This window comes from Ictidomys tridecemlineatus, chromosome 8 (genome assembly GCF_052094955.1).
Source record: "Ictidomys tridecemlineatus isolate mIctTri1 chromosome 8, mIctTri1.hap1, whole genome shotgun sequence".
NCBI lineage: Eukaryota > Metazoa > Chordata > Mammalia > Rodentia > Sciuridae > Ictidomys > Ictidomys tridecemlineatus.
In genome coordinates, this window is record NC_135484.1 from 78,760,988 (window position 1) to 78,776,111 (window position 15,124).

General features: G+C 38.5%; 1 protein-coding gene and 1 pseudogene across 2 annotated transcripts in view; one reads left to right on the forward strand and one right to left on the reverse strand.

Annotated features, from left to right (window-relative positions):
* Positions 1–15,124, reverse strand: part of Bckdhb (branched chain keto acid dehydrogenase E1 subunit beta) — a 190,943-nt gene that overhangs the window by 170,930 nt on the left and 4,889 nt on the right. For both annotated transcript variants that reach the window (XM_078019699.1, XM_078019698.1), the window contains exons 2-3: positions 6,609–6,686; positions 4,859–4,927 (exon numbers count right to left, since the gene is read on the reverse strand). In XM_078019699.1, the coding sequence (XP_077875825.1) occupies positions 4,859–4,927; positions 6,609–6,686 (147 nt within the window). The remainder of the gene's footprint in view (positions 1–4,858; positions 4,928–6,608; positions 6,687–15,124) is intronic.
* Positions 10,551–11,204, forward strand: LOC101959422 (mediator of RNA polymerase II transcription subunit 28 pseudogene; annotated as a pseudogene).

The following is a 15,124-nucleotide window of genomic DNA, read 5'->3' on the forward strand; positions in this document are numbered from 1 at the left end:
TCAGCACCAGATTAAAAAAATAAATAAATAAGGTTTTTTTTAAAAGGTATTGTGTTCATCTACAACTGAAAAAAAAAAGAACACCTTCAACCTGACATAAAGTCTCAATTGAATACAACATGTACACACATATACTCAGAATGAAAATAAGAATAAATTTAGTAGATGTATGTGGAATTCAAACATAAAATAACACATACTCTACAAATCAACTACTTTGAACTGTCCTCTGCCCAGAATTACCCTAATTCCAACTGTTGTTCTGATCAACAGATCATGGCCAACCGTGCAAAGCTGGCCAGGTATGGTGGCAAACACCTATAATCCCAGCAGTATAGGAGGCTGAGGCAGGAGGATTTCAAGTTTAAAACCAGCCTCGTGAACTTAGTGAGACCCTAAGCAACTCAACAAGACCCTGTCTCTTACTTGATATAAAATGTAAAAATGGGCTGGGGTTGTGGTTTAGTAGTTAAGCACCCCTGGGTTCAAGCCCTGGTACCAAAAAGAGAAAAAAAAAGTTCAAAGTTGCCATCAGGTATACAATAATGAGGATATGCTACTCTCCTTTTCATTTTCAAGACACGCATATTATTGTTTTCTATGAAAGGTAAGGGAAGGAGTAAAAAAGCAATTTAATGGTGTTAAACCCACACTCATCTGTATTGTATGGAATACAAAATAGCTCTGTCTCCCTTCCTTTTTTTCTTGGAATTGCTTCTAATTATGCAGTTCCTTCATTTAAATATTTAGTGGCATTCAGCTTTACAATATTGTGTCAGTAAACCTGCAATCCTTCCACTCTGCCTTATGATGGAACATAAAATGCTTCATGACAGTTCCAGAGTACTGGAGCAATACAGGATCTCATTACAAAGCGCAGGCTGCCACCTACTGATGGTGATCCCTTCCCACTCAACACTCAGATTTCTCCAGCAAGTGAATTGGTCCCTCACCAGAGATTTTCATTGCTAACTTATTTAACACAATGTATTTAATTATATCAATATAATTTTTAGTTCTTTTAAATAAAATCTTTTAGAATAAACAAAAAGAATACTAAGCAGACATGCTTCTATATAGCTAAAAATTTCAGGTCTACATTCTAAAGAGCAGAGATTACTTAAAAAGGATGTTTTGGGGTTTTGTTTTTGTTTTTGTTTTTGTTTGGTTTGGTTTTGGTGTCCTGAATGTGGATTAATGGTATTTTTCTAAGATGCAAGGAAAAAAATCTATTTTAATATATATTTCTCTTCACCACTCCCTTTATCGTTTATTCCTAAAAACAGAAGCTCACTTGCTCTCATTAGAGTGGTGATCGCTTATCTTGATCTAGTTGGAATTATTAAAAGTTTAAATTCATAGTTCTAAAGTTATTGTAAAAATTCACAGCAGCTAATGACAATAAAGCTAAAAGAGTTACATAGCCATTAATTATCTCAGCCCCTTGCCATGTAGACATAAATCTGCAGGTGCCCTCCAACATTACGAAACGTTTTTCTCAAGAAGGAGTCAGTGTTTCTCTGTTTTAACCCTTTTTTTTTCAAAAAAAAAAAAAATTACTTCAGACCAAAGTATTTAAGGAAGACAAGAAAATCCCTTTCTGAAGCAGAAGACCATTGTCTTCTGGAGGAACAAGTAAATTCACTCAACAAAATTCATTTAACAAATACTACCTGACACGATTGATTTAGTGCTAAGATTCACAGAGAGCTTAAAGATTTGTTATCTTTGAGAAGCTGTCTAGTAGAAGATCTGAAAGGGAGATGGTTATAATATAAGCTTCAAGAAGTAAGAGACAAGAGCTATAGCTCAGTGGTAGAGCATTTGCCTAGGATGTGCAAGGCCTTGGGTTTGATCTCCAGCACTGCAAAAAACAACAACAACAAACAAGAATATATAAGAGATACAATGTAACCAATGATCAAATAATGCCTGAGACTATTTGGAAGTGGGGGGACCTTTTCAGAGGAAACCTTCTGAAGAAGAAATTGGAGTTTGCCAGATAATCACATGGGGGAAGAGAGATCCAGATAGCATGTACAAAATGACAGAGAGCTCACAAGACACATCAAGTAACATAAAATTTGTAAACAGTAGAGTGGATAAGGTCAAGTAGTTAGCTAGGTAGATCTCAAAGTCTTTTGTACATTGTGCTAAGAAAAGTGAATTTTAGAATGAAAACATTGGTAAAAAGGTAAAGAATGGATTGAGGGAAAGTGAGACCAAAGGAAGGGTGATTACTAAGAAATAAAATTGCCTAGGCAGAGAAAATTAAAGATCTGAAGTGCTAGGGCAATAAGAATGGAGGGGCTGGATTGAAGAGAAACTATGAAAATGAAATTTTCAGATTTGACTGGATGTGAGAAATGAGAAAGAAGGAAGATATGAGGACCACCCAGTTTTGAGCTTGGGTAACTAAATGGATGTTGATATAATCACCAAGATAGAAAATGCAGCAGAAGGCATGGATTTGGTGTGTGGGTGTGATGAGTTTAGTTCCGGAAATGCAGCATTTTAAGTGACTGTGTGATACTGGGGTGAACATATGCAGTGAAGGGCTGAGGTTGTAGCTCAGTGGTAGAGCCCTTGCCTAGCATGTGGGAAGCACTGCATTCGATTCTCAGTACCACATATAAATAAATTTAAAAAATAAAATAAAGGTCCATCAACAACTAAAAAAAGAAAAAAAAAGATATGCTGTGAAATAGTGAAGATATAGATTATATCTCAGGAAAGAAGTCTGGATTAGAGACAGGAATTCAGAAGTTTGTGAGTAGCAGGTGCGTGGATGAACTGCCCCAGATGGAATGAGGATCATGGTGAGAACCTGGTCAGAAGGTCCACTGAGGACTTACCAGCTTAAACAAGCCCACGGCATGCCACTACAGTTCCAGACAAGACAGGACAGCGAAAGCCAAAAATTGTTCAGCCAGCACCATAACTACACCAGGCAGACAAAAAGGCTACAAAACTATATACAAAGTGTACACACATTATCTAACATTTTAAATTATTCAATATTCAAGTATAGTCCAAAAAGTACATATTCTAGGATATGCAGTTATCTCTAGTTTATCTCTAGAAGTATGTAAGCAATTTTTATTTTGTCTTCTATGTTTTTCTGTCTTTCCCATTTTTTCTACAAATGGGAAAGTTGCTTAGGGCCTCACTAAGTTGCTGAGTCTAACTTTGAACTTGTCATCCTCCTGCTTCAGCCTCCCAAGAAGCATTTACAGGTTTTTAAATGTTTTCTTAAAGATCTACAAGTTTGTAGGAGTGTCAATGATTAGGAAAGATCATCTTTTGCTCACTATCTCAAACTCTAAACAGCTGTTAGAATAGACAAGTAGAAGGCAAAGGGACTAGATCCAAAAACTCAACTTGCCACAGATGGAGTTAAAAAAAAAAAAAAAAAAAAACTGTAAGTGCCCAATAAGTTCCCAATGGTCTCTTTGATTTAAGTACATCGTAACTTCACAGAGAGTACAATATAGAGAAAGATAACAATTTTTTTTTTTTTTTTTTTTTTTTTTTTTTGCATTGGGGATTGAACCCAGGTGCACTTTACCACTGAGCTACAACCACAGTCCTTTTTATTTTTTTATGTCAGGTCAGGGTCTAGGTAATTTGCTGAGGGTCTCATTAAGTTGCTGAGACTGGCCTCAAATTTGCAATGAGATTACAGTCTTGCCTGGGATTACAGGCCTGAGCCACCAGACCTGGAAAGAGACTATTTAAAAAAAAAAAAAAAAAATCTGAAAAGACACTCACTCCTCACCCTTTGCACACACATGAGCAGTACCGGGCAGAGTAAAGGAAGGAAGAGAGGGAGATGTCAACTCCTGCAAACCCTGAACCACTCTGTGGACTTCCAGATGAGATAAGACTGAGAGAAAAAAATAAAATGTCAGAAGCAGCTCAGAGGCATCCTTAACCATGGGGGTGGAAATACATTCCTCACACAGCAAGTCACGAGTGGGAACTGAGAGCTGGCCAAAACGAATTCTGTCAGTTCTAAGTTGGACCCAAAAGAAATAAATAAAAGCAACAGGCAGAAATCAATCGCATGCCAGGCAAAAGACAGAGCAGCTGGGATGAAGTGGGCATTAGATAGTTAATTTTATGTCTTCTTGGCCAGGCTGTAATGTCCAGTTATGTGGTCAAACACAGACTCAGAAGTTGCTGTGAAGGTATCTTTTTTTAAGATGTGATTAATGTTTAAATCAATAGCTTTGAGTAGAGCAGTTTACCATTCGCAATGTGGGTGGGCCTCGTCCAATCAATTTAAAGCTTTAAGAGAAAAGACTTGAGGTTTCCCAAACAAAAAGGAATTTGGCCTCCAGACTAAAACACAGAAACCCTGCCCGAGTTTCCAGCTTGCCCTACAGACTTGCCAGCCCCCACAATCATGTGAGCCAATTCCTTAGGAAATAAATCTCTCAGTCTTTCTCCCCAACAAAGATGAAATTTGTTAATAGACTACCAGGCAGAATCTTGAACTGGAAGAAAGGGAACTGAAGTCCCAGGCCAAGGCACGCTGCAGGAAGATGCCAAAGGTTCTTGAACAGATGGGTGACAATACATTGACTATCATTTAGTGAAGATTATTTTGGAATCTCTAATGTGTGTGATATGAAGTAGATCAGAAGATACTAGAGTTAAAACACATTTTGAGAAATCTAGGCCACAGGACTCTACAGGTGGCTGAGGAAATGAAAAGGTGCTCACCCGTATAATAAAGATACAGAAATTTAACAAAGTATACTTTGTGGGGTTTTTTTGTTTGTTTTGTTTTGTTTTGTTTTTATCTTGAAGTAAAAGTCCTACGGGAATACTATTCACATAGATATTAACTTACCATACTTGTCTCGCAAGCCAACAGTGCATCTGAAGACTCCACCAAAAGCAACGTCTTCGCCAAATATTACTGAAAAAAAAAAAATTAAAGAAGTCATTTTCTTTAGTGATCCCCAAGTAAAACTAATCATGAGAAATAAGCAATTAAAATGTTTATATTTTAAATCATTAAACAGAAATGGACTGAAGATCTAGCTCAAGGTCTCTCAACGTGGATATTATTAATAATTTGGACTAGATAAATCTTTTGTTGGGGGGACTTTTCCTGTGCATTGTAGACATACAGCAGAATCCTGGTCTCTACCCACTTGATGACAGCTGCCCATCAAACACATAGCTGTGACAACCAAAACTGTCTCCAGACACTGATAAAGGCATGGGAAGCAGAGTATGGGTGGAAAGAACTCCCTGCAGAGACAGAACCACTGATCCTGAATCTCATCTTGTTTTACCCAGGAAGAAACGAGGCCAGAGGAGTAGTAGAGTGACTTGCCAAGTCAATAAGCCAGCCAGAACTGTGACTCACAGTCCCAGTTCCCAGGTCTGTGGTTTTCTTAAACATAGTGTACAGTAAGAGTCAGCCCTCCGAGGAGCTGAAGGAGGAGAATTCCAAGCTAACAGAAGGGTCTCAAATAAAAAGGGACTTAGACTGTGTAAACAGACAGGAAGCAAGTATGGTAGAACACAGCAGCAGAGGAAAGAATGGGGTCAGTGGAAACTGAGAGGAGCCTTTTAGTAAGGCAAGAATAAATTAAGGAGTATTCAGAGAGCCCAACTCTAGTCCCATGAATGCACCCGAGAGTTTTATGGACCTCAAGAAAATAAGTCACCCTATTCTACATTCACTCATCTAGTTCTATCATTCTCAAATAACATTCAAAACAAATCAAGGTCTAGTAATTTTCTAGTCTAGCTCTCACTTCCTTCCAAAAAAAAGAAATTATCTGTTTTTCACTTCACTTAACTTTAAAACAAAGGATTCACAAGTGGACCAGGTGGCCCACATCTATAATCCCAGTGATTCAGGTTGCAAATTCAAGGCCAGCCTCAGCAATTTAGCAAGACCCTCAGCAGCTTAGGGAGACACTGTCCCAAAATAAAAAATAGGAAGGACTGGGGATGTAACTCAATGGTAAAGGCCCCTGAGTTCAGTCCTCAGTATCAGAAAAAAAGGATTCTCAAGGGGAAGCCCAAGGTATAGTAAAGCGAGAGTGTGTGTATGTGAAGTAAATCCAACCAAATCTAGAAAACACAGAAGGACAACTTTTTATATCAATCATTAATAAGATAAAAATGAAATTGCTTATAAAATTATGTATAAATACTAAAATTATTTCTAAAAGAAATATTACAAGTTGAATGAATGGAAAAAAGTCAAAAAGTATAGAAATCAAATCTTCATTTATAAATTTGTATCTGAATGACCTGGTTTTATCTGTTTTTTTTCCTATACATTAGAGAAACAGAAGTACATAGTAGATATTAATCCAGAAGAAATTACTATAATATTAGGACCATATATACTATGAAAACTGACCTACTGTCGACATACATGAGAAGTAGTAATGAGTGGATACAAACATGTGCTAATAGTGCAGTTTGGTTCTTCAGTCCTATATATTTGATCAGGTCTTTCAAAAATTTTTGGTTAATATCTACAATGTTAACCTTTGAGCTCCATACAAATTTTTCAAGCAAATTTTTAATTCTGGCATAAGCAACTACCACAATTGAACGTAGATCAACGTTACCTGCAGTAGGATCTTTAGCCAGTGAGTTATCCAAGGCGCTTGTTATTGACTGAAAAAGATTCATTTTTTGAGTTTGGCCTGTGGAAAACAAAAAATAGACTATTTAGACATTGTAAAATATGTAAAAATAACCAGTTTCTTAACAAATGACTACAATATAATTAAAATCCAGATAGAAAGAAAGGCACAGAATATATCATGTGAATTTACTGGATTATTTACAAGGATGCTTGGGCTGTGGGATATAAAAAAGCAATAAAAATCTTCAGAAGCTGGTTGATGAGGTAAAACTTACCAATACCAAATAATTTATAAACAATTTTTTAAAATAAAGAGGGAATATAATCAAGCAACTAAATGTACATAGACAATAAAACCTACGGAACCTTAAGGTGAGATTGAGAGCCAGAGTGTAAGCAGTCTCACCCTAGACAGATGTTAGGAATCCCAACCATAAGGAATACACAGGACCAGTGGCATGTGTTAAATATGCCAAGGCAGGCTACCCACAAATAAATTTAGGTACCCAGAACTACTAGTATTCAGAACAACATAATCCCATGCCTGCTGCAGTCTGGCTGCAGCAGAATAATCGGGGGGTTGACGAATTAACTTGTGTAGATTGATACAGCAGGAGTAGGAGCCATTTATTGTAGGACAACAGAGGTATTTATACATTTTGCACAGCTTATCTTAATTAGCATAAACTAGATACATCAGTCAACCAATAAGGAATCTCCACATTTAATGGCTCGCTTTTGTTACTTCTCAAACCACTCCCTCTGGCATTTTGCCAGGCACCATCCAGTCTTGTTTATGAACTCTAACATTCTCCTGGCAAAATACCAGGTGTTATTTTGACTTGTTTACAGACCTTAACACACGTCCTTCCTACTATCTCATTGCTAGCAGAATCTCTGCAAGTCAATACCTGTCTCCCTGAATAGATTTTTGGGAGGAGTAAATGGAGCAAATACATAAAACACTCAGAACAGTACCTGGCACAGTGAGTGCTGAAGAAATGTTAGCTATTTATTGTTAAATTCTGGACTTTGTCCATGTCCTTCCATTTGACATTAGCATTATTATAAATGGTTTAACTGGTAAAGTTCCAAATGTTGCAATTCAGAAACATCATGACTTCTTTGACTGAGGCCTAGATGTCACAAGGTGCCCTAGAACTGAAGTTCAACTCCTCTCCAAAAGCACTATTCAGAGCACAGACAGACTCCTTCATGAATCTCCTGATCCAGAGGCCCAGTCCTACCTTGGTCTATCCAGTGGTGGCCACCTTAACCTGCTGCTTACCCTGGCCAATGTCCATCTAACCTCCATGCTCTTCAGCCACCCAACCAATGTGTTCCAAAAGTTAAGGCGTAATTCCCAGTATGGGTCATAACAGCTACTGCTGTTGCCTTTCACCCTCTGACCATGGAACACTGGTCACTTAACCTCTTCCTGAAAGCCCAACTTCTTCCCTAGCCCAGCCCAGCTCCACAGCCAGCTCTGACCTATAAATCCTCAGTTCTTCCACTATCCTCTGACATGTCTCTCTGATCTTTTAAACAGTGCTGAGGCCCATGCTTCAGGTCTTGCCAATCTCTTATGAGATATGCCCCGTTGCCCTCTGTGCCCAGAATAATAGTCTATTCATACTTTTATTTCTGGTGGAGATGAATTTACTCAGCAAATCACTGATATGTCATCTTTGTCCAAGGAAACACAACCACACCATGTGTCCACGATTACATCACAGTTGATTTTTTCACCAGGCTAAGACTTTATCTCTTTATAGACAATTTTCTCAAATTCTTGGCTACTCTATGAATATTCCTACAGTATTTATTGGTGCTCAGCATCAGACGATAACAGTTTAGGGTAAAATTTCCTCCTACTCACAATAAAATCCCCCATTCTTTCTCCTGTGTCATTCATTTCAAAGAGCAATATTTATATTTGTCTGCTAGGATTTTCATAGTTAGCCACAGGAGAATTAAAATGCCTCATCATCTAAGCTGGTCTGAATTTTTAAGTCTGCTTACTGAATGCCCCCAAGACTTTTTTATTTTTCTTTCTCTCTCTCTCTCTTTTGCATTGCTGGGGATTGAACACAGGGCCTCATGCATGTTAGGAAAATGCTGTATCAGTCAGTGCCCACTAATTCCTCTTATTGCATTGCAGCTCTGCAAGACTTTAGCAGAAAAAAAAAAAGCAAAAACTTTTAACAATAAAACTCACACAAAGTAAGTCTGGAAAGCATTGCTTGATATCACAAAGAATGCACTTATATGGGATAACATACAAATAAGGGGAATTTATATTTCACGTGAGCACACAAACTATGCTTTCACTACTGAAAATTTTTACCAAATGGATTTAAAATTTTAGGGTTTGGGATTTATTACTCATCTACTCAATGCTTTTACAAGTTATAAATGCCAATTTTAATATAGTAACATCAACTACCCATTCTTTTTCAAGTTGTAGCATGATTTTTGGATGGAACAGGAAGAATTCATATTATTCATAGGTAAAATATTTTTAAATGTGTGTTTTCTTGAGAATTATGTATTTGAGGTTACACCAAAGACCACCCATAGAATATGCCTTTATTCCCTAATTAGATAAGCCCAGCACAAGCTAAGGAAAGCTGTACCACTGGTAAGATTTTTATAGAAAGAAAGAAAGAAAGAAAGAAAGAAAGAAAGAAAGAAAGAAAGAAAGAAAGAAAGAGAGAGAGAGAGAGAGAGAGAGGGAGGGAGGGAGGGAGGGAGGGAGGGAGGGAGGGAAAGAAGGGAGGGAGGGAGGGAGGGAGGGAGGGAGGGAGGGAAAGAAAGAAAGAAAGAAAGAAAGAAAGAAAGAAAGAAAGAAAGAAAGAAAGAAAGAAAGAAAGAAAGAAAGAAAGAAAGAAAGAAAGAAAGAGGGGATAGGGATGTTGCTCAGTGGTGAGTGCTTGCCTTGCATGCGCAAGTTCCTGTGTTTGATCCCCAGCCCTGAAAAAAAAAAAAGCATAATACTAAGAAATTACTAAATGCAAATGTCAAATTATAAATGTTAATAAATGGCTGACAAGTTTCAAAACAGATAATTCTTTTTCAAGACAAAAAGTTACAACAAAACCAAAACAATACAGCAGCACAGTTTCTTCCAAGGCAAGGATGTGAGTTAATGGCCACATAGTGGTAAAACTGGGCTCTGTGGTTGGGATCAACTGATTCACTGAAAGTATTTTAAGAAGATCATGAATAACCACATCATCCTGGTTTCTGTTAAAAAAGTAGTATGTCAGCAGAATGTCAAATTCTTAACAGTTTTTGATTAGAGCTATATCTGCAAGACCTGGCAGGTAGTAGGTGCTTGATAAATATTTGTTCACTAAATGACTAAACAAATAAGCACACATAGCTGCTTCAATAAAGGTTTTTTTAATATACAAAAAAAAGTTACCTATTTAAAGGAATTTATAGGAAAAAAAATCTACCAATGTCAGAATTCAAAGACAGACAACAGAAGAAAGGCAGGAGGGAGAAGTAATGTGCAACAGCAGTCTGATGGAGTAGGTCTTTGATAACTACTCCTCTGCAGTAGAGAAGCCTTTCCCAAGCTGCAGCATATAAGACACAGAGGCAAAAGAGTGCCCAAGGGGTAGTCTCCAGAAATAAGTAAGGTTAACAGTGGGCAGGTTACAACCCAAACAAAAATACACATGTACAATAAAGAAAATTAGGGTCTTTCAGAAAACAAAGTCTACCAATACATTCAGCACAGGTTCTCCTTTGCACTGTCTAAAGTTTGATTTAGACCTATGCATCAGCACTTCCTCCTCAGATGCCTCTTGGAAACTCCAACATTTAGCACACTGTCTGACCCGTTCATTGAAGCATGATGAATAGGTGGCATCCATGAAATCGTGTGGTACTAATCACATTGTGAAATGGGAAGATGCAGTGGGTCATTCCAGACACTGTAGCTCCACTGGGCGGTATGTTCTCCGGGCAGCCTCCAGGATCCCCACCACTCCCACCAGGACCTGGGCCAGCCCTTGCTTCTTCAGGCAGTGCCTGATGCTCTAAGGACTTTTAACAGTACCTCGGTGCACGAGTTAAAGTCAACATTCGAGGCTGGCTTTGCTTCACTCAAAATTCAGGAGTATGTTAATGATGCAGATCAGGAAGAAATTCAAACTGGTGTTGATCGATGTATTCAGAAGTTGCTGGGTATTGCAAGACAGACAGAATGCTTTTTTCTACAAAAACAGATTGCAACTGGGGATATAGCTCAGTTGGTAGATGCACAAGGCCCTGGGTTCTAATCCTCAGCACCACCAAAAAATAAAAATTTAAAAAAAAAAAAACAGACAGGTTGCAGTTGTTGGAAATCAGAGTAAGTTATCAAAGATGATGTCTAAGAATTAAGGAATGAATTGTAGTGGAAAGATGCGCTGGAGAAGAAGCACTTGACAAAGCTGAGGCATTGGCAGCAGATGCTGGAGGACATCAATGTGCAACACAAAAAGCCAGCTGAATTCCCTCAGGGCTCCTTGGCCCACCTGGAGCAGGTGTCTACCAATATCCTGCGCCTCTGAAGCAGACCTGAGAGGGGTCTGTTCCACAAGGTAGGCCCCTGCAGACAGTTTTGCCAAACTTCCCTCTGCGTGGATTCACATTTTAGAAAAACTATTTGCTAGAGAATGAGTTGATGTTAATTTTGTAAATTTCCCTGAATTTTTATGAGCTGTTAATTACTTGAGTATTTTATAAAAATGCCTATAGCTTGGTAAACAAAGTGAAGTTAGGTTCTTTTTTTTTTTTTTTTTTTGATCTGTGGCAAAGTTTAGACTACTAGTTTGATGACACAGATTCCTGCTTTTCTTTTTTGCTTGTTTTTAATTTTTGTATGACTTTACGGTTTTTTTTTTTTTTACAGTTGTTAATTTGTTATGATCTAGTTTGGTTGTAGGCCTTTCATGATAATTTGTTATGATCTAGTTTGGTTGTAGGCCTTTCATGATAACTACTCGTCCATGGTAAGTGTAGAAAAATATGTACATTTGTTGTCACAAAATTTAAACTACCTCAAGAAGAGAAATCTAATGCAACATCTGTAATGTTTTCAGAACATTAAAGAGTGTAGATATTTTGTAAATGAATCAGAAAAAGGGTTAAAGTAAGGTAGGTTCGAGTAGTAATATTATAGTAGATCCTTAAATTGATGCTGCCTTGTACTGGGTTAAATTTATGTTCTGGGTGGTGTTACTGTTCTGAGGGATGCTGTATTAGGACTTGATGTGCATCTAGATGCCTTGCAGAAATGAATGGGTGTGAGTGACAAAACAGACCCTGTCTCCCTAGCATGACAGCTGAGACACAAATGAAGTATGAGGAGTCAAACCTTGGTCTCATTCTTTTTGTTTTGAGTTTTGCTTAGTTTGCTTGTGTTTTTGTTTTACTTTTGGGGAAAAAGACAGTTTACATGAAGAAAGATTCTTGCTCATGGATTTGATTCCAAGGGACTAGGGCCTTGGGGTCAAAGGTGACTGACAGAGTAATCCCCAGCTACTTCACGTCCAGAGAGAACAGGGAGCATCTCCATCAGGGAAGGTATTTTGTCCTCTTATTGGAGGACGTTTTCCTTTCTCTGTTTTACACATCTCTTATTAGATTACCCTTCACCCAGCACGAACACTCCACTGTCTTCTGAACAGTCAGCAGGTTTGTGGCTCAGTGTCTTGGTTCACCTTGTCCTCTCCAGCCCTGAAGATCCCTCCCCATGCATCTAGATATCCACTCATGTTCTTGGCCTTGGCCTGGTCCACAAAGCCTCCACTTCATTTCAGGGCACAGGGCCTTTTGTTCCTTCCACTGTCCTTGCTAGGTCCTCACTTACAGGTTAGTGAATAGCATCTGTTTCTATAGCCCTTGCTGCATTGTACACCCATGGAAATTAGGCATTACTCCCCTTGAATATACAAAAAGCACATATTTTATGACACTTTGTACATACTTATTAGGCATTTAATCTGTGTGCTGTGTGGATGATATTTGGCTTGTGGAACTACAACCTGTGATTACCAGCCTGAGGCTAGCTGATGCCCTTAGTTGGAATATATAGGTGAAAACTTTTAAAAAAATATTTTTAGTTGTAGAGGGACACATTACCTTTATTTTGTTTATTTAGTTTTTTTATATGGACTGGGGAATTGAACCCAGTGCCTCATGTGTGGTAGGCAAGCCACTCTACCACTGAGCCACAATCCCAGCCCAGGTCAAAACATTTTGAAGTTATTTTTACTCATATTATAAGGGTTTAATCTGGTCATCTCATGCCAATTCAAAGCTCTGATTGGCAGCTTGAGATTTCTTGATTAAAAACCTAAATAAATTAAGTTTGAAGCAGCCTTTCAATGATAAAGGTGTTTTGGGTGAAAAGATTGGAAACTGTGCTACTTGGTACTTAATGAAAATGTTTTCAATTAGTATATGTAAGAGTTACTATCATTTCTTTATTAATTCAGAAATTATCTGTCAAATAAATAAAACTTTTCAATACTAGAAAAATGGGAAGATGACTAAGAAACTGCCTATTTTTCCTAATAAAACTTCTTGCAGCCCTCCAGATACCCTGTTTTCCAGAACTCACTTTCTATTTGCCAGGTATCTACCTTTATCTCATTCTAATTCCTACTAAGGGTGTTGGAATGGCTACCCCAAGTAGGATAACATGTTGTACTAACCTACTAAACTATAAATGAAGGGGCTAAGGATAAGTTCTGTGGTACAGTGCTTGCCTAGCATGCCTGAGACCACCTAGGTTTAATCCCCAGTACCCAAACAATCCAAAACTGCAAATGAAAGCTGCATGAATATAATTGCCTCTTAAAGTTCCAGTATATATGGCATATCTACAAAAAGGAAGAAAGTAGCGAGTACTTGAGGGGAATAAGGTCACCTAAATCCAAAATTAAGAAGATCTACACTTTAAAGTTGAAGAATTATGGCTGGGGTCCCAAGGTTACCCCATATCAGAGCATCAGGTAATTTTTGCATGATGCCATGGGACATTCCTTCCTTTTGCTGGCTTTATTCTCTGCTCCATCTTTAAACTACATACATGCTGGTTATCTGCAATATGAATCTCTCCTCTGGGCTTCTGACTTCTATATCCAACAATCATCAATTCGCTACTTGAATTGGGCTTTTCTAACTCAAAGACAAAACCAAACTCTAGATTTCTGCTCCCAATACCAGTCTTTCCCATATTAGCAAACAACACTAGTCTCCACCCAGGTGCCCAAGCTGTAAACCCAGGGGCATCCTTAATGTCTTCTTTGAACCCATCAAATCCTACTTCCAAATAAATGACTTAATCTAGCACTGTTATATTGGGAGCAGTGACTGAACTATGGGTCTTGAACTGTCCTGTGACAGTGATGATACCTCTCTTGGGAACTCTCAGAGAGAAGGCGAGGGTGGAGACTGCTCAGTTGCTATGGTGACACCCAGTTCAATAGAAGGTTTTGACCTTGGGGTTCAGTTCTTGACCTTGGGGTTCAGATGCCAGGTGTTCAGGTATAGAAAGTTCTGGGTGGAGAAAGCTGATAATTATAATCAGGCTGCTGGTACTCATGACCTTGGTTCTGCTCACTTTGAAGAACTTTCTCACAATAAATCCTTTTGATGTTTATATCTATATAATAAATGTGCTGAGCATATTGTGTATCACTACCTCTCTACCAAGGAGTAGTCAACCCCTGAGACCCAGCTTTTTCTCTATTTATGTGTCTGTATTTTTCCCATCCCCTCACCACCGGGTCTGGGAACCTGAATTAATTAATGGCCCTGCAGGTCACAGCACTTTACAGCCTATGTCCAGAATTACCACCTTTTCCTCTTCCAAAAAACTGTTTCCTCACTTATACTGCTTTCACTCCTTCAAATCATTCCCCCAAATATCTGTTACAATTAATATCCTAAAACGCAAACCACATCATATTACTCCTGTGCTCAAAGCCCTACAAAGACTTCTGACCACACTCCCTGTCATGATCTCAAGGCCCTGCTTGATCCCATCCATGTCCACCTCTACAGTTCCATTATTAACCACTGTCCCCACGTATCCCCACTGAAGAGTTCTCTCAGTTCTACCACCTAAGCTCCCTGCCACCTCAGGACCTTCACACGTGCAAGACCCCTCCAGCTGGCAAGCACTTCACACCTCTTTGGATACTCTTTTCAGAGGGATCCTTTGAAGCCTTGCCAGGTCTCTATTATTCATCTTTTTAGAGAAAATTCCTTGAATTATTTCCTTCAAGTAACTTATTAAGAACATTTCCTAAGCTCACATGCTCACCCACTCTTTCTCTCTCTCCCACCAAAAATGTGCTTCTTCTCTGGCATTTGCCACTTGTATCAATGATATCACCACTTTACCATCCTTCCAGGTTCTCAGGCTAAAAATATTTCATACCCCTTCCCTAGGCCCCCCAGGTAAAACAGTGACAAACCTGGTCATATGGT